This window comes from Contarinia nasturtii, unplaced genomic scaffold (assembly GCF_009176525.2).
Source record: "Contarinia nasturtii isolate CC-2019 unplaced genomic scaffold, AAFC_CNas_1.1 Cnas_scaffold_414, whole genome shotgun sequence".
Taxonomy (NCBI): domain Eukaryota; kingdom Metazoa; phylum Arthropoda; class Insecta; order Diptera; family Cecidomyiidae; genus Contarinia; species Contarinia nasturtii.
The window spans coordinates 4,639,925-4,659,122 of NW_022197768.1; the positions used below are offsets into that span (position 1 = coordinate 4,639,925).

The window sequence follows — 19,198 nt, forward strand, 5'->3', positions numbered from 1 at the left end:
CCAACAACATTACTGTAAGTCATAGTGTCCGGAGTGACAGTAAAAGAGAATCTGTATTATCGTCTCGATGTCAATGTTTGGTTCAACTGTCAAAATTGTATTCGCCTGCTAGCACAGCGGTATAAAATACACTGTGTGTACGAAGTAGTGAAGTTTTGTTGAAACGATGAAAATGATGCATTGGCAAAAGTGGAATTTACATTGAGAATTTGTATCAAAATTGTTTCATCGAACGTTTCATTTATGTTTGTAGATAGGGATAGTAAACATTTTCAAGTGATTTAGTTGTGGGAATTTTATTGTTGTTGCTTTTACGGTGGCAATGTTAGAAGAATGGCCGAGACATCAAAACGAACGACAAACAATAGTGCAAGCAAAAGCCGAAAATCCAAAAACGATATTATAAGATCGACATTAGGAACATATTTAAAGCAGAAAAACTATTCGGTAAGCGTGATAAGTCAATAAATTGGCAACTTTTTGAATGCATTTAATGGTCAGTTTGTGTTATGACGCACACCTAACCTCAACTCAAACCAAAATTGAAAACGATTGTTTGGATATTGTGCGTATGTGTTTTTATGGTGTAATTGTTTTCAACATATTTTGTCGTCTTTTGTTTCGGCTTGTCACTTCTCATAGATGAATGAAAAATTTCGGAAATCGGACTTGGCTCTGACACAAACCATGGATCAATACGATGTTACGATGATGATGGATGATGATGTTGCTAAAGTGAATTCAATTTTATATTCGAATGTTTTAAGCCTAAGCAATAATCAATCAACAGTTGAGCTTCAGTTTTCCAAGTAAGTGTTCAATTTCAATGATTTATTTTATCGGATTCATTTGCCAAAGCTTAAGAAACAAACAAATTCATGTTTCAACTGCTGTGTTTACAGATTCCATAAATTTGTTCAATCACAAACTGTACCTGCGGTGAAAGCTGAATTGCAAACAATATTATGGCCGTTAATGTGTCATATTTATATAGAAATGATAAAAGGAAAAGAATCACGACCGGCCGCTGAATTTCTGCGGAAATATGCATATCTCATTGGTCCAATAGAAAGATCATGCCCGGTTGTGAACGAAATGAATGGCCAAACGCACGGCAATCAAGCACAATTCGAACAAATGCAAACCGATACACAACGCAAAGATATTACTAGTCCACCATTAACGACACAAATTATATTCGCTAATGAAGATACGGCCGATATAATGCGAACAAAATCAACACCAACATCGTCGTTAAATGCCCGAAAAAATGACATTGAATTAAATTCAAATGAAATGAGCGATTATTTCAAAGAGCTAGTCAGTTCGTTGTCGCTGTGCCTTCGCATCGATGAAATTAGTTCAATTGATATAACGCGAAATTTTCGCTCGGCCAAATATGAAATGATTTTGTCCCTCCAGGCGTTATATGCCATGAAACATTTTTTAGCAAAAAGTGGCCACGTTATCATTTTGCACATTCTACAAAATTGGTTTTCACTCGAAATTCGTGAATATCTCAACGAACTGGAACATGACAGTGATGAAGATATGGATGATGTAGATGATATCGATGGCAATGAACAGATATCAAATAATGGTATTGAAAATAATGGAAGTGATTTACCGGCACATAGTGATGATGGTGAAGAATTTGATTTTCGTGACACAAATTGTCGGCTGAATAATTCGCATAGCGAAATACGAAATTTAATTGCAAAAGTTGAATCGGAAATACGAACGGTTAATGGTATGAATAAATCAATATCAAGTATAGGCAGTGGTGATACGGGCACCAAAAATCGTGCCGATTCATTTCCAACATTATCGTTGGCCGATTGCCTTCCAACTGTAACGCCCGATCGCAAAAGCTTTACTGTAGTACAAAATAAATATTTACAAAATATTCGAGCGTCGGTGATTCGTTCGCATAAGCTTGAGCTACCGATGCGAGTGTTCAATGTGCTTAATGCCGATCATCAGCTTAGTTGTTGTGATGTGGACAAAGATGAATGCCATTTGGTGTGCGGTTTTGATGAGTCCACCATTAAATTATGGCAATTGAATCAAAGTAAATTGCGCGGCCGTAGACCGTTTAGCCCATTTTCGAATCGATTGTGCGATTGGTGTTTGGAAAATTGTGAAACATCATCATCATCGTCAGAAATTGACAGCGATGATGATACATCGAATGTACAACGAAGAAAACGACAACCAGTTATGGGATTGTTTGCACGACAACGAACCAAACAACCAGATGAGCATGGAACCGAAGTTACAGGACCAAAACGGAAAAGCAAAAGAGATCAAAGACAAGAATTTATGAAACAACGACACGACGATAACATTTTGTGAGTATGATTTTTGTTTGGCTCGACGGGATCGATAGAATGCACGAATTTAAACGAAAAATAACATTTTAAAATTTTGATATTCATTCACTCTCTCTTCTTTCTTTTTTTTTTGTATTTTTTTATATATTTAGTATGGATGGAGGTTGTGTTGCATTGCGCGGTCATAATAAAGGTGTGACGGACATTTTGTTTTCGAAATATAATCCATTAATCTTTAGCGTATCGAAAGACAATACGATGCGAGCGTGGAAAGCGATAGATTATCGCTGTGGCGCTGTGTATCGGTAATTGAAAATTGCATTCAAATCATTAAAATAAAAACATCATCAGATCGTATTAACTTGATGGCTTTATTTGCAGTGGTCATAATTATCCAATTTGGTGTGTAGCTGAAAGTTCAACGGGACTGTATTTGGCAACAGGTTCACGTGATTTAACTGCCAGACTATGGTGTACCGATAGAGAGCATCCACTCCAAACATATGTTGGACATACTCAAGACGTAGACGTGCGTGAACATATTTAGTGTATTTTTTTCGATTTTTTGTAAATTTAATAAATTTTGGTCTTTTTGAATTAGGCAATTGCATTTCACCCAAATGGAAATTATATTGCAACCGGTTCGACTGATTTAACGGTTCGTTTGTGGGATGTGACGAGTGGAAAACTGTTACGCGTTTTCATCGATTGTCATTTACCAGTACATTGTGTTAGCTTTAGTCCGGATGGTCGATTGTTAGCAGCGGGTGGTGAAGAGTCGAAAATTCGTATATTTGATTTGGCAGCCGGTTCGCAGCTTAATGAATTAAAAGATCATTCGGCAGATGTAAACAATATCGTATGGAATTCAACCGGTTCAAAATTAGCATCGTGCTGTGCGGACGGTTCAGTACGCGTTTATTCAGTAAACAAAATTGCACAAAGCGCGTAAGTAGTGTTTCGATTTCGAATCAACGTTTTATTTTTTCGTTGCTAAAAATAATTCATTTATTATGCATCGCTTAAATGTTATGGTTTGTTTTTCTTTTTTTCGTGTTTAGTTCCAATTCAAGCTCTCATACTCCAATGGCAAGCACATCAACATCATCGTCATCAAATAGTAATAGTAATAAATTATTGATCTCAAATGATACGGGTTGCAAGCGAGCGCTCAAAGTGTTTTTCAATTTTGACGATACCATTTCGTGCATTGGGAGCTCTTGAAACGCACAAACGTGTACCGTCAACATCTCGCTCAAGCATCAAAATTCGCGCATTTTTTTCAAACAAATGAATCAATAAAAATTCAAATTAGAAAACAGAATTGTGTGTTTGTTAATTGGGTGATTTTCTAACAGTGTTTTCAGTCATCATTTACCCATGGATCATCCATATCTCTTCACAATGTACGTATTCAATTTGTTCACTCATGAAAAGAGGTAAAATGTTTCTTTTTTTTTTCTAAATCAATTTTTAATATTCAAAAATGTTGTATTTAAATAATATAGTATTCCACAATAATTTTAAGAGAAAAAATGGAATTATGAAAAGATACACAGAAAAGTAGGAAAACGAACAAATAAATTATAGAATTTAGAAAAAAAAAGAGTAAATAAATTGTATAGATTGTATAGATGGATTTGTTGTTTATCGCCTCATTCTGCCTTTCAACAGCTGTAAAGTTTTAGCCATAAGCGGTGCTTTCTTTGGCTTAAAGGCCATATTTGATGGCTGCGCTTGTGCTGTATCTCTCATTGATGTCGTTGTCTTCAATCGAATATCGCCGGGTCGGGTGATATTCGATGCAACTGAACTAAGTGCATCAACTCGTGCAGCTGGTGTTGCGATCGGTTTACGGTGCGTTCCAAATTGATTTTGTTTTTTTATTATGTTTCGTGGTGGCTTAACCATGCTGTCCACATATGCCAATTTGGTTTGACGCACCGGAATTGCAACCGATTGTGATTGTATGATATTTTTCGTAAGCCGATTTAATCGTGCCTCTTGTTCACTCTGACATCGATCATACATTTCACGCCATGTTTCCATCTCTTGACGTTTGTACGCCTTAAATTTACGTTGGCAATGTTGTTGCCAAAGTATATCGCTGTCATTCACCAAATATGGATTATAATGTTCAAATAATGCCAATTGCTCGGGCGTTGCACGCTCAAGTACGGGCTTTAAAATCTCAAATGGTACACCGCCGGTATATTCGAGGGCATCAACATTTTTTTGTAGAAAACGTATACATAATTCATGTAATGATGGAACGGTTAATAATACACCAGTTTTAACACCTGAATAGACTTTGGTGCGCTGATTTTTCGATGTTGTGCTTGCGCATAATGAATCAGTTTCACTTAACATTGTAATTGGTTGGGATTTTGTTCCTTTATATAAACAATCCAGAATCATTGGATTGAGCGGCGTTGGTTTATAATCGTTTGATATAAAAAATTCGCTTGGCGGCGGCAAATCCTTTGCTAAATCAATTTCAAGTGGAGGTAATTTAGGCTTTTGCAATAGTAATGACGGTGTTGATGATGTCTTCGACCGTGATGATGAACTTATTGAGGCTTTTGGTTTTTCATTAGTTTTGATCTTACTCTGGCTACTTTGGTTACTCTGGCTACTAAACGACGACGTTGATGATTTTGGGCTTACAATTTTACTTAACGACTTTCCACTCGTTGAAGATGATGACAATGAAGTTGAAGCCTTGCCAGAAAGACTTGGCGGCGGCGCTAACATTCCTGCAATTCGATTATAAAACACACACAAACATCAGAAAAATATTTATCGAAAATTACTTCTACTACTTAAAAGAATGATATAAGTTTTTCACGTTTTACTATGTTTCGTTCGTACCTAATGCATCTGCAAAACTCGTGCCCATTGAATGATCGATTTCAATTCCATCGTCAACGTGCTTAAATGTCGTTTTGGTTGTTTTTTTCTCATCATTTTGTGATGACGATGATGTGGAATCACTCTTACGCTTTTTTGATGAACTGGACGTGTGATCCGATTCACGGGATCGCTTATGCTTACTCGAATGCGATTTATGATGTTCTGAATGTTTATCTTTGCTTGAACTCTTATGCTTTTTATCACTATATTCATCGCCATTGTGTTGAATTTCATGCCTGGCGTTGAAAATAGAATGCATTAATACAAAAGGTACAACGTCAACAAACTCCAAAATATTCTTTCACTGAAATGTCAATGTAGAGTTTGGTCACTAACGCAGTTGACGTTGTTTTTGCTATGGAGTCCATATGCTTATGTGTATCGTCAGAACCCTAACTATTTTGCGGCACTGTTCCAAAAATCATGGGTGCATCAAAATTCACCCTTGAGGTGGTTACCTAACCCAATTAAGTCCCAAAAATCAGTAATGACTGTTATCATTTGACATCTTCTCTATATTGACTTTTCAGTGAGTATTTTGAATTTGTAGGCATGCTGTTCTGTGAATAACCGAATTAGTACTCGATTTCTCAATTGTTATGAGAATATCGACTAATGTGGGATCTTTTTTATCTAACTACTAATAGTGATTTGCATCCCAAATGAAACTCTTTTATATACCTAGACCGATGATGACGATCATCTTTGCTATGATGCTTCGAACTCATTTTATGCCGAACATGTTCACCACTACCACTACCATTGCTTTCAGCTTCGTGTTCTCGTTTGCTTGAGTTACCGCTGTTATCGTTGTGTGAATGTGATTTTTGTTTGTGTTTTGAATGTGCTGAATGCTCTTGAGTATCGTCTGATGAATACTGTCATAAATGTAGAGATAAAATTGTTGATTAGATTTTTTTTGCATATTTTCAATTTGAAACAATGTAAAACGGAAGAGAGATCAATAGAATGTATTGGATTTTAGTTCAAAATCACCGCACCATATAACGCGATGTAATAAATGTCTTTTCTTTGAACCATATCCAATAATTGTCTCTATGTCTGATTTGATGAATTTGAAAAATGTGCTTTTCACTAATGAAAATATTTGATAATATTTAAGATTTTCAAATCAAAGAAGACTGCCTGAAAATGAGTGAATTACCTTTCTTTGATGACTGTGTGTCTCGTTCATTTTTTCAGGTGAACGATGCCCATGATGTGCATATTGATGATTATGATGACTATTATTATTGTTATGATGAATATTATTACTGCTGCTACTACTACTACCATTTTTAGTCGTGTGCTCATGAGTTTTGTGTGATTTCCTTTCACTACGGCTTACTGAGTGTATTTCCGTATTGCGAGTATCATCATCATCATCATTATTATCATCGTAATTCTGGTCATCTTCATTGTATTCATCTGGAGCATTCTCTTCACCGCTGCCACTATTGTTCACCATATCTTTCCATTTGGCGACAAGTGCTTTTGCCGCTTCTCCAACTTCACCATCATCTTTCCGTAGACTATTCACCGTTTTGCCGATTTTCGTCAATTGTAAATGCTTAACGGTCACCTGCATCCGATTCAATTTTCCAATGCAATGTAATATCTAATGCGAATAATTCATGTAAATTAGGTATTAAGGTTATGTTTCATTCTGACATTATTCTTTTGAGAATCTTAACAAATTACAATAAAATGATTGGAATAGTGAATTTTTGTGTCTATTTCGAGTCGAAATTTTCATTGAGGAAAGAGAATCTTACCCTCTTTGGATCGTGCTGAGACTTATCGATACTGCGTTGATAGTGACGGATCATGTCTTCTATCGTCATTTTTGTTGATGCATTCGTCATTCTACCAATTTTCTGCAAACCGTTAGCACTGTGGTAAATCACAAACGAATTAATCAATCGATGAATTGATTTTACGTATATTAAAAACGAGTTATTGACTATTTAGAAAACATCGTCAAATTTACGGCTAATAAAACAAAACAAATAAATTTCAAACTATTCTTACACCAAAAAATAATAATGGATATTTGATTAGGCTATTGATTGCAAATTTGATGAGAAAAAAAATTCCGATCGAGTATCAATTCTTAAATAAATTATGTTTTTGATTGAAACACCGAAACACCAGGTGCACGTGAATTGGCAACATTACACTATGCACATTGCACATCTTTATCAATTGTATTTTTTTTTAAAAGAATTTATACTCACCCAGGGGTAAAAATGTTCGTTTTATAATTTCGATGAACACGTCGAAATGCCAGAAATTTGTTGGCTACAACTGCAGTGACAACGTATCTTCTGTCAATTTGAGAAACACTAATGACTGATTTTTTTTTTGTTATGTATGTGGGGAATTATAACGCAAACACAAACAACATATACAAATAGTAAAAAAAAAAGAAGAAAAAACACAAATATATGAAGAGCACGAAAATTCTCCTTGAAAAAAATTAAAATAAAATCACACAATAATGAAACTTGAAATATGCAATTTGAGATTTTTTTTGGTCACACTATCTGATTAATTGAGTTTAAAAAAAACACTTATGAAACCAACCGTCAAACCAACATAAATTGGTCTTTACGATAATAATAAATTGAACACCAAAATTTAGCAAGTCTTTTTCATTTGTTATTGAAAAAAGTCTCTTCGTTTTATTCTCTCTCTCTCTTCTGTGACGTCCTTGCTTTTCCCACAAAAAAAAAAAACAACGACGAAAGCGTTTGCAAAGCAGTTTTCGCATCGGACGAGCTTAACAAGAAAGACGTTTATCTGTCAAAATGAATGCGAGTGTGTGTTAAATGGACGTATGTATTCATTTCCAAATACATACTCACTTTCGCTTACAATTTGTCAATCACAGTTTATATAGGGGTAGTAGTTTAGATTGCGGTTAGGTTTATTGTGTGATTGTCTATGTGCTGGTATTCTAAAATCAAATGCAATGCCAACCACACATGCTAGTCGGGTTACACATATGCCGGTGTGTGCGTGCATATCGATATGCGTCATTTGTTGAAAAAAGAGAATATGGCTGCTCTACAATACATGCATAATGAAAAAAAAAGAATACCATCTACGATGGTCTTTGTATTGGAGTAAATGAATACGTGTGACTATTTGGCGAATTCAAACATATGATTTTGACAGTTGCGTTAAATGATTATTCCAATGCGTTTTCGTTAATTTTTTTTTCTTTTCATTTGAACGAATTGTGAGAACAAGAAATCGTTCGGTTGAAGAGAGTTTGCTCACTGTCTTTCTCTCTCTCTTTCTTCCTTTGCCATTCTCTTTCTTCGCATTAATAAGTTTAAAGCCAGCGCATCAAATCAAAACCAATCGGTTTAGATATGGATTTTTCATGCAAACGACTATATGATATTTCCGTTGCCCGTTTTTTTTTCTGTTGCTCGAGCTATATCTTGAACATTTTGAGCTGTATGTATTGAAAGCTGTGAGGCGCTTGCGCCTGTTGATGCCGCATCATTATTATTATTTTACTAGTATGTGGTAGAATAAACTCGCCAGCAAAGTTCTCTTACACTTTTCAGCGCGCTTCATTCGCACGTCGTCTCGTTTACACGTATATTTTTTTGTAATATTGTTGTTGTTGTGATCTCACTCTTCATCTCTTTCTCGTGTGTAGTTTTTATTGCGTCAAAAAATTTCAATTATAAATGTGTTATCGTGAAGCGGCACACTAGTCAGTCGTTTCTAAATCGGAACCACGCTCAGACATAGAAAACGTAGACAACGTATATTTCGTTTCGGTTTATTCGAAATTGTTCTTTGGTTTCAACATAAAAAAATTCCTTTTTTTTCGTTTTTATTTTATACACAACGAGCAGAGTTATATACATTCAATTCAAATCAACTACTTTCCAGTCCATAGAATTTTTTTTAGTGATAAAAGAGAATTACCAATATTTCAATACGTTTTGCTAAGGATAAAAGATTTATTTTGTATACGTCATACAGTTTTTTTTTTAAACAAACAAAAGAAATTCAGAAATGTATCATTTAAAAACAATTGTATCGCGAAGTGCAGCCATCGCTTCAAAACAGCAATTGGCCAAATTTGCTCCAGTCACCGTTTTGCCCAGCCGCAATTATGCCGATCATCAAATTCCTGAACGTCTGAAGGATGTGGCAACAGCTAAAGGTGAATTTCATATTTATAATTTGTGTGTCTGTGCTTTTGAGTGTCAATCAATCAATCGACTCTGAACTTTGTTTCAACGATGAAAAAAATTAATAATAATAAAAATTGATACGATTCAATATATTTGGAATTATGATTGAATTTTTATTTTTTTGCAGATCCACGCTTCTTTGATATGGTCGAATATTTCTTCCATCGTGGTTGCCAAATTGCCGAAGATAAATTGGTCGAAGACATGAAAGGTGACAGCTTGGAAGAGCGCAAAAAGAAAGTTAAAGGTATTTTGATGTTGATGCAAGGATGTGATCACATCATTGAAATGTCATTTCCATTGCGTCGTGACTCTGGCGATTATGAAATGATTACTGGATACCGAGCACAACATTGTACCCACAGAACACCAACTAAAGGAGGTAATTTGTGTTTGGATTCTTTTTTAAATGTTCACCTCAGAAAATGTGAAAACCAATTATGTTCATGGAAAGCATCATCGATAACGTAATGTTTGGAAAATTTTAAAAGGCTTTTAAAAATGTTGATTAAAAAAAAGGCTGTCAATAGTATCAAACAACTTTTTTTAAAAAATGTTAATTGATATTTCACCATTATCATTCACCAAATGCGTAAAAAAGGACACTAAATCTCTTTCTCGCTGTGCATGAAATGACAATTAAAATAAAAGGAGCCATTTGTTTATGTCATGCTAATCGATACGGAATTGAAATACAATTAAAATTAAAATTATTACTCTTCAATATTCCAATTACTATTTGTAATCAGTGACAAAGTCATAGTGTACGTCTCTCTGTCCCGGAGCGATGTCAGTGAGAATACAAAAAAAAATGTGTGAACTTTTTTGTTGACCTAATTTATTTGTCGTTGCGACCATAGCTTCGTTTGCTTCGTTTGCAAGACACATTTTTACAAAGTGTCTGTAGAAAATCTCGCGCAAAATTATTTGGAGCATTTCATTTTTTTTTTTTTTTTTTGAAAAACCAATGCATAACAAAAATCAAACGGTTTAATTGAATATTTTTGTAATGTACATTGGTGAGAAAATGATTGAGTATTATTTTTTGTGTTTTTTTTTCTTTGTTGTGGTTTTGTTCTGGTTTTGTAATTCGGTAAAATCTGTCAGCACAAAAATAGAATTGAATGGTTTCGAAAATAGTAAAAATTCATAGAGCATGTATTTATACATAGTATATGTACTATGCAAAACAGCTGAAATAAACAGGGAAACGATGATTATATAATGATACCACTCGAAGTCACTTGATCTCGGTGTCGCCCATATCGTGTGTACGTCGAGTGGTAACCTCATTCGAATCGATACTTTGCACCGGTAAATTAAAGTTGCACCAACATTTTAGCGAACACCGAATTGTGTAAAACGATAACGTTCCCGTTTGTGTGTCGCTATCATTCCACCTTAATCCACTTAATTCGTGTGCACGACAAGAATCTTTCCATATATTCATATGTGTATATGTTTATTTGCAAGAATATTTCTCGTTCTTTTTTTAAATATCTTTTCTTTACATTGTTTTCTTTTCTTTTCGCAAGCAATATATGCATACACACACACATATATTGTTCACACATTAGTGCATTAGGTTCTTGCTTAAATATAAGTTTGTTGAAAGAGAGAGAGAAAGGGAGCGCGCGCACATTCTTTTCAGTGGGTGATCTCAAGAAACGTCAAGTGCTTAAACCGGTATTGAAACAAGCATATTCAAGAGTTTTTTTTTTGATGCCATAAAAAAATTCCCATTCCCTCATCATCCTAAAAAAAAATTCCTCTTATTTCTCGCTCTCTCTATCTATCTGTATTTCTCTTTCAATGACAATTTTATTCGATTGGTCGTTCATACTGTTGTGCTGTCGTCATGCTGTAAGATTACATATTCGATAGTGTCAAGTAATTAATTGGTATTCCCATATATTCTTCACATCATACTCTGACACTGTTGCAAAAACCGTTCATACATCAATAAAATAGATGAAACAACGGCCAATTCATATAATTTTATGGTATGAATACAACACTGACAATATAAAAAATGAAATGGAATCGAGAAAAATATACAGCTTCTAATTGACGTTTTACTTGTTTATTTTATCTTGTTAAAATGCGATATGAATTGTCAAGTTAATCAATGAATTGCTCATCATCAAGTTGATCGCCGAAAAACACACAGTATATGGTTTGTGCGTAGAATATTGAATTGATGCGAGATGCGAATGGAGATTGAATAGCTCCTTAATTGTATATCAACAAATTGTATTTATTTTATAGCGAAACAGCATTATGAGCATGTGTTTGTTTTTGCACGTGGTTAAAATTGACATGAGCAAAGAAATACAATATTACATGTGACATGCCCACGGTATTATATGAATTTTTTTCTTCTTACTACCGCGAAATATGTCAGCTATTCGAGATCGAGCCTGAAATACAGCGAGAGAGAGAGAAAGCGAGAGAATAATAACGAATGATATCAGCACATTGAATGATATGCTGATAAAATGTCAATGTCTTTCATTTTCAAATGTGAATCGCCGTTTTTGTAGCATAACAACAATCTGTGTACTGTATTCACAGAACTCGTTTAAAATGTTTTGAAATGAATTCCAATTGAAGTGTTGATTATGTTGTATACGAAATCATCACATGTGATGATTTCATATGTATTTTGTTATTCACATACGATACGCAGTGCCAGGCCCGCTTTTTAATATTTTTGTTTCGCAAGAAATGATTGTTGATGATCTGGAAAAAAGCTTTCGTTAAATTTAAAATCTTTACAACAAAAAAATGGACACATGATGATTATACGAAATAATCGGCCATTTCGAACAAAATAATTTCCATTCGATTAGCACTTCTATTTCGATATGAGATAAGATATGTGTGGTTTTTAGTGCAAATCCTTCATAATCGAAAACGATTTGAACGAACATTTTAATAGCCATTTCGTCAGCTATTTGCATGAACCAGAGCAATTAACAAACATTGTTGATTGAACGAATTGACACACTAAAGTCACAGCTGCCTTTAAGCATGCATTGATTATTATCGCATCAAAATCAATATATCACCTGTTTGCATATCGAGATAAACGATTGAATAGAATACATGTGCGTATTGGTATATGGAGCATTGTGCAAATAGCAACCCAAATCAATTGCACACGCACACGGGCACGTACACGAAAGAAATCGAATGGATCATTAGTCAGACTTGTAAAGAAATTATATATTTAAAAATAGAATCCTTTCGTTAGTTTCCGTTTTGTTGACTGAAGCAATATTTACAAATTACACTAATTCGCGGTATGTGCTGTTGGTGAGTTGAAAATAAAATTGAAAAAAAAAAACGTTGACCAACAATATTTATTTCAACAGCAAATGATATTAATATATCCAAACGCTGTAAACAAATAATCACGTGAAAACAATCAGACGGTTTTTTGTTGTTTTCTTTTTAGTATGCACAAACATTTTCTCTCGACAAAACTACTTTTATTCGATGATTTTCAGTCATGCAAAAGTTTTGGCATTTTTTTGTTATGACTGTATCTCTTATCATTTTCTCAGTGATTTCTTGGTGGTCAATTTTTGGCTGGTTATCAAAATTTATTCTCATTTGAACGTTATCTGAAATAAATGGAAAAAATAAAAAAACGGAAATTATCAATTAAAGTTCGGTGATAAAAAATTTTCGAAATGATTAAAATTTCCATAGAGATAATTTGTGTCTGGCTATTTTTGCAATTTTCCCCCCATGTTCGCATTTAACATTATTAATATATATTCTCATACATTTTCTACGAATTTTTGTTATCAGGTATACGGTATTCTCTCGATGTGTGCCGCGATGAAGTTAAAGCTTTATCAGCCTTGATGACATTCAAGTGTGCGTGCGTTGATGTACCATTTGGTGGCGCCAAGGCCGGTTTGAAACTCAATCCAAAGGAATATTCCGTTCATGAATTGGAAAAAATTACACGTCGTTTTGCCCTTGAATTGGCGAAAAAAGGTTTCATCGGACCAGGTAGTTGAACATTTCAATTTATTAAATATATGTTTCTTTTTTTTTCAGCATTTGATTTGATTTATAAAATCGTAAACATTATCTGTACTACAAAATGCGCAACAAGCGAGTAAATTTGTTTTTGTTATTGTTGCTTCGTTCAATGTATAGGTATCGATGTACCGGCTCCTGATATGGGCACCGGTGAACGTGAAATGGCATGGATCGCTGATACATATTCAAAAACGGTTGGCTATCAAGATATCAATGCCCATGCTTGTGTTACCGGTAAACCAATCAATCAAGGTGGAATTCATGGTCGTATTTCGGCCACAGGTCGTGGTGTATTCCATGGTTTGGAAAATTTCATCAATGAAGCAAATTACATGAGTGCCATTGGTACAACACCAGGATGGGGTGGTAAAACATTCATTGTACAAGGTTTTGGTAATGTCGGTATGCATACATGCCGTTACTTAACACGTGCTGGTGCCACATGTGTTGGTATCATTGAACATGATGGATCAATTGTCAACCCAGACGGAATTGACCCAAAAGTAAAACGATTTTTATATTTTTCATCGGATTTTTTTTTAATGCATTAAATAATATATATATTTTCATTTATTTTAGCTATTGGAAGATTACTTAACACAACACAAAACAATCGTTGGATTCCCAGGTGCTAAGGCATATGAAGGTGAAAACCTTATGTTTGAACCATGTGACATCTTTGTGCCGGCCGCTATTGAAAAAGTCATAACAAGTGAAAATGCGAGTCGCATTCAAGCAAAGGTTTGAACATTTTTTTCTTTTGCTTATACAGAAATCGTTGTTTTTTTCTCTTCTTTTTTACACGATCGACTAAAAATTTCAATTGAAAATTATAATGAATTGTTACAGATTATTGCAGAGGCAGCCAATGGGCCGACAACACCGGCAGCCGACAAAATTCTTCTTGATCGTAACATTTTGGTTATACCCGATTTGTATATTAATGCCGGTGGTGTGACCGTTTCATTCTTCGAATGGCTTAAAAATTTGAATCATGTCTCATATGGTCGTTTAACTTTCAAGTATGAACGTGAATCAAACTATCACCTTTTGGGTGAGTATAGAATACAACATTACACCGTAGTCATCATTCATATATTTATTTTTAAATTAAAAAAAAAAAAAAATTAGGTTGACCAAGTACCAACCCTTTGGCTATGACTTTTGATCATTCGCAAACACACACCTACATTATTCTTTTTTCTTCATTTTTAGAGAAATTGTTTCTTTATATAATTTGAATTTTTCACCAAAAAAAAAAAACAAAAACAATTCCAACTCATTACAGCTAATGAAACGAATTTCCAATTTTCTTTCTACAAACAGCCTCAGTTCAGAAGTCAATTGAAAACGCAATTTTGAACGATGGTTAGTCCAAATGAGTTTTAATGTTGAATGAAATTCCCACCAATATATTCCTCAGTTTTGCAACTTCACATTTTTTGTTCCATCCATATTTTTTAGTTGTCCGTTTTAATCTTTGGTTTACTAAATTTGTCATAACTAGCAAATTACACAATGAGTCTCATGGCATTAAGCTTTATTCGGAACGAACGAACAACAAAAAAAAACAATCAGCTGATTTGATTTCTGTTTTGCTAATATTTTACACAATTACGTATCTACATCACCATGAATGATAACACATTGTTGTATATCTCTTATGAGCTACTTAGAAATTTCGTTTTGATATAATTTTTTTTTGCTTCCACGACTCTTTTTCATAAGTATTCGATTTTTAGATGAATGACAGTCATTGATAAAAAAACTAGTTTTTTTTTCATTTGGCGTGCATGTATGCCGGTTCATTTGCCGGCAAAGAAAAATAACGATTGGCAAAAACATAAATAAAATGACACAAAAAATTTAGTATATACGAGATAAACCGAATTTGGCTTCTATCAACGCATGGAAACAATATTGTCCATTACAATAAAGCAAACAAGCGATTGACATATTCAATTGAAACAAATCACACCCCATTTTTTATACAACGCGATTTTATATCGTTTAATCGTTTTGTTTTCTAATATCATTTAGTTGACACTTTCTGTTTAGCGTTTAGCATTATATATGAGACTCGTAATCACTTAGTTGTTATATGTGAAATAGTTATATGAATATTGTTAATTGAATTGCGGTGTGTATGTGTTTTTATTTCAATTTCAGAATCGGTGCAAGAGTCATTGGAACGTCGGTTCGGTCGTGTCGGTGGTAAAATTCCAGTAACACCATCCGAAGCCTTCCAAAAACGTATATCAGGTGCATCGGAAAAGGATATCGTACACTCTGGCTTGGACTATACCATGGAACGTTCAGCTCGTGCCATTATGAAAACTGCCATGAAATACAATTTGGGATTGGATTTACGAACCGCCGCCTACATCAATTCAATTGAAAAGATCTACACAACATATCGCGATGCTGGTCTCGCCTTCTAAATTCCGAACCACCGTAGTAGATGCGCAATATGTGCACAATACTATGTACCGTATTTTTTTCTCTTTTGTTTCGAATCTAACACAAGCAAGCAATAGATAGCGAGCGGCGATTTAATGGCAAATTCAATTTAAAAACGATTCACTTTTATTCACACAGTTCCATTTTATGTAATGATTTGCCATATTTTCGCCAATTTATTATTCTGAAAAGAAGAAAAACACCAACAAAAATTATATATTTTTTCTGTTCACATTATTATTATCGACCGGTTTTATGTTTAGTTTGTATTTTCAATAACAATTGTTATAAAAATGATAAAGTTATACAATTTTCACTTTTAAGAAGTATTTTCATTTTTCACCGAACACAAAAACAGACAGATTTAAATAAAAAATAAATAAACCGATCATAACATATTGTAAAATAAAAGCATTATTTGAATTTGAAAATGTTTTAAATCTAATTTAAAATAAGTAAGTCGTGCATTGGGCTTCAATAAAAAAATATCTTTATTAAATGTGAAAACGGCTCTTGAATTTTATTTTATTTTATTTTTAGCAAATCAGCAGAAAGTTCATGATTTTTGAATTTAAGATTTTTTCTCTATTTTTATAACTTTTCTTATTAGATATGTTTTATATAATCCAGGTGACTTCAGATAGCTTTTTGGTACATTTCAATTTTGTGACATTTATTCAATGTGTTTAGAACGCATAGTTAATTAAATACAATCTTAATTCATGAATTAAGATAAATAAGGCCAAGATGCATATTCCTATCGACAAAAATGGATTTAAATCGGGTGTGTAATTTGAAATCATCTGAATTGATGGTAAAAGTGGCTGAAACTATGTCATTTTCACCTCTGAAAATGTGCCATCTTTTTTTAGTTTGCCGATATCTGTACAATACATAGTTTATAAATTATTGTTTTGATATTATTATTTTCAAATTATTCAAAAAAAAAAAAAAAAAAATGCATTCGATGATTCAGTTTTGGAATAAGTTTTATCAATTTCCAAACCATTGTGTAGTGAATTGTTTGCAAAAAGATTTAACTGTATAGTTCCAAACAATCAGTCATTTAAATAATTATTGATAAAAAAATTCGTTAATTAATAAAAATCAATAAATTTAATTTCGATTAAATAATAAGTTTAGTTGTTACAGGTGTAACAAGTTTACTTTTGAATTTGTTAGCTAGTTTGTACTTAAGCTTAAGTATTTCTCGAAAGTATGCAATGTGTGTAAAAAATGAATACTTTTCACTTGTCAGTTTTCTATCTGTCATCAATTTTTCTGTGCCACAATAGAGACGGTGATTCATTTGAAAGAAGCAAACGAAATTTATTCTAAAAAAAACAAACGTTTTTATCTGTGCTCAGTTTAAAAGTGACAACGACAAGTGGTGAGTTTTTCAATCTCCATTTTTTGAACATTTTAATCCATTTATTTATTATGAATTGTTTTTGAATGGGCTGAAAATAGTCACAATTGCGTCTATTTAACAATCCACTTACACAGAGACAATACGAAAATGCGGTGCGATTTGAATTTGTGCAAATATTGTGTGAATGACCGTTGGCAATGGTATTTGATATCTTTATAAGTTGTGTGCATCGATATCCATCAGTCGATTTTCGGTAGAACGGAATTGTCTGTATTGTATGCATTAATTTGAGGCAATAAGAAAATTGATAATGATAATGTCATGCATATTTATACGATATGTTAATTTTGAATAAACAACACGGAGAATACATGTACTACGCCTTATTCTGAATGCTCGTGTAGTTGTAAATATGTATTTATGATTTCTGGTTAACTCCGGTTAAAAACAGTGTCAAACGACCTTGAAAGTGTGCGAAACTTAAAAATAATACTTTAATTCATTTGCCGTGTGATTTTATGAAATTGCGTACAGATATTTATCTATTAATATTGAAATATACATGGAATCTGCAAATAATTCTATACACGGTTGTCATACAATGGAATGAATGGGTTGACTCGTTTTTTTTTCTCTTCTTCTTCTGTTGTCCTCTCTATGTTCGTTCGTTTGTGTCGACGTCTAGGGGATACCGTTTATTTTCGGCGGCAAACGAGAAATGGCGACATTCAACGATGATTGTGTATCGGTTTATTCATAGCTGTATATGCAGTAAAAAGATATACAATATATATACCTGACGATACCGTCACAAGGCTTCGCATATATTGTGTTCCGTTTCGTTTGAATTGTCACATAAAATTGCGCGTAAATATGCAAGAATAAGGCAAACAATGATATACATAAACTATACGCACATTTTTAATTCCCCAAAAAAAATTCATCCCAACACGTTCGTGTGCTTAGATCATGTTCATTTATTGGCAGCATGCGGCTACTATGCAATTCAAAATGCTTTCGATAGAAATAATGTGCTCACATAATATTCTGTCGCAATAAGCGAAAAAAAAACGAACGAGAAGAAGGAAAAAAAACAGCACCGATTTTTTTGATATCTTTTCAATAGCATGGTAGATTTTTTAGCATGGCAGTCACCCATATAACGTTGGTTTTAGTAAGCGGCGGCAAACACGGTACACAATACAAACGGTGGTCTCGTGTAATCCATCGCATTTTTGGTCGAACCAGTGATTAAGCGAACAACATGTACATGTCTTCTACTTCTTCTTCATCATCATCAACGTTTTTGTATTTATTTTTGTGCAGCACTAAAAATCACACACAGTAATTCTGCCTACACAATTGCAATTGTCTCACTCTTGCTCTTTGTGTGCGGCTGGCACACCATCTCTCATGCGTACTCTTTTCATTATTTCAACTTGACTATTTTCCAAACAGCAAATACGCAGAACCTTTTGCTCACCACACGCCATATAAACACACATACAACGCAAACGACAACGCATACACTCTTGCACACTCAATTCACGCATACACTGGCACATTATTACTCTCTGACACGATGAGGATATTCTATTTTTCTACACATTCTCTCTCTCGCACACACACACACACACACACACACATACATACACAAACAAACTGCGACACAAGCATTTGATTGAATTGAGTACCATCATCGTATCCGACATTGCTGTATCATACCGTTCGTATTGCAGAGCGATTGTTGAATTTCATATTGAAAATCTATCTGAAGTTGAAAAAAAAAACGGAGCACACAGAAATTTCTTGTTCATTTTTTTCGTTTTATTGTGAGT

The 19,198-nt window shown here is 33.8% G+C and overlaps 3 protein-coding genes across 5 annotated transcripts; 2 read left to right on the plus strand and 1 right to left on the minus strand.

Annotated features, from left to right (window-relative positions):
• The first annotated feature begins 74 nt into the window (after window positions 1–74).
• On the plus strand, window positions 75–3,654 carry LOC116338864. The gene is made up of 7 exons (XM_031764380.1): window positions 75–447; window positions 643–809; window positions 903–2,351; window positions 2,486–2,638; window positions 2,715–2,862; window positions 2,935–3,281; window positions 3,395–3,654. The coding sequence occupies exons 1-7, from the start codon at window positions 334–336 to the stop codon at window positions 3,555–3,557; spliced, it is 2,541 nt and encodes an 846-aa protein (XP_031620240.1). The 5' UTR covers window positions 75–333; the 3' UTR covers window positions 3,558–3,654.
• LOC116338865 (transcription elongation factor B polypeptide 3) lies at window positions 3,175–8,006 on the minus strand. 2 transcript variants are annotated; one of them, XM_031764383.1, is made up of 7 exons: window positions 7,833–8,006; window positions 7,484–7,573; window positions 7,022–7,139; window positions 6,412–6,864; window positions 5,928–6,124; window positions 5,205–5,482; window positions 3,175–5,089 (listed from the first exon to the last, which is right to left on the minus strand). In XM_031764383.1, exons 3-7 carry the CDS (start codon window positions 7,109–7,111, stop codon window positions 3,981–3,983), a joined length of 2,127 nt encoding a protein of 708 aa, XP_031620243.1. In that variant the 5' UTR covers window positions 7,112–7,139; window positions 7,484–7,573; window positions 7,833–8,006; the 3' UTR covers window positions 3,175–3,980. The 2 variants fall into 2 exon arrangements, with proteins under 2 accessions (XP_031620243.1, XP_031620242.1); XM_031764382.1 differs by lacking the exon at window positions 7,833–8,006 and having other exon boundaries at window positions 7,484–7,657.
• Window positions 8,007–8,964: 958 nt separating this feature from the next.
• LOC116338866 (glutamate dehydrogenase, mitochondrial) lies at window positions 8,965–16,258 on the plus strand. Of its 2 annotated transcripts, XM_031764384.1 has the most exons (8): window positions 8,965–9,438; window positions 9,597–9,851; window positions 13,289–13,495; window positions 13,646–14,031; window positions 14,108–14,269; window positions 14,378–14,582; window positions 14,855–14,896; window positions 15,698–16,258. In XM_031764384.1, exons 1-8 carry the CDS (start codon window positions 9,288–9,290, stop codon window positions 15,967–15,969), a joined length of 1,680 nt encoding a protein of 559 aa, XP_031620244.1. In that variant the 5' UTR covers window positions 8,965–9,287; the 3' UTR covers window positions 15,970–16,258. The 2 variants fall into 2 exon arrangements, with proteins under 2 accessions (XP_031620244.1, XP_031620245.1); XM_031764385.1 differs by lacking the exon at window positions 14,855–14,896 and having other exon boundaries at window positions 8,966–9,438.
• The last annotated feature ends 2,940 nt before the right edge of the window (window positions 16,259–19,198 follow it).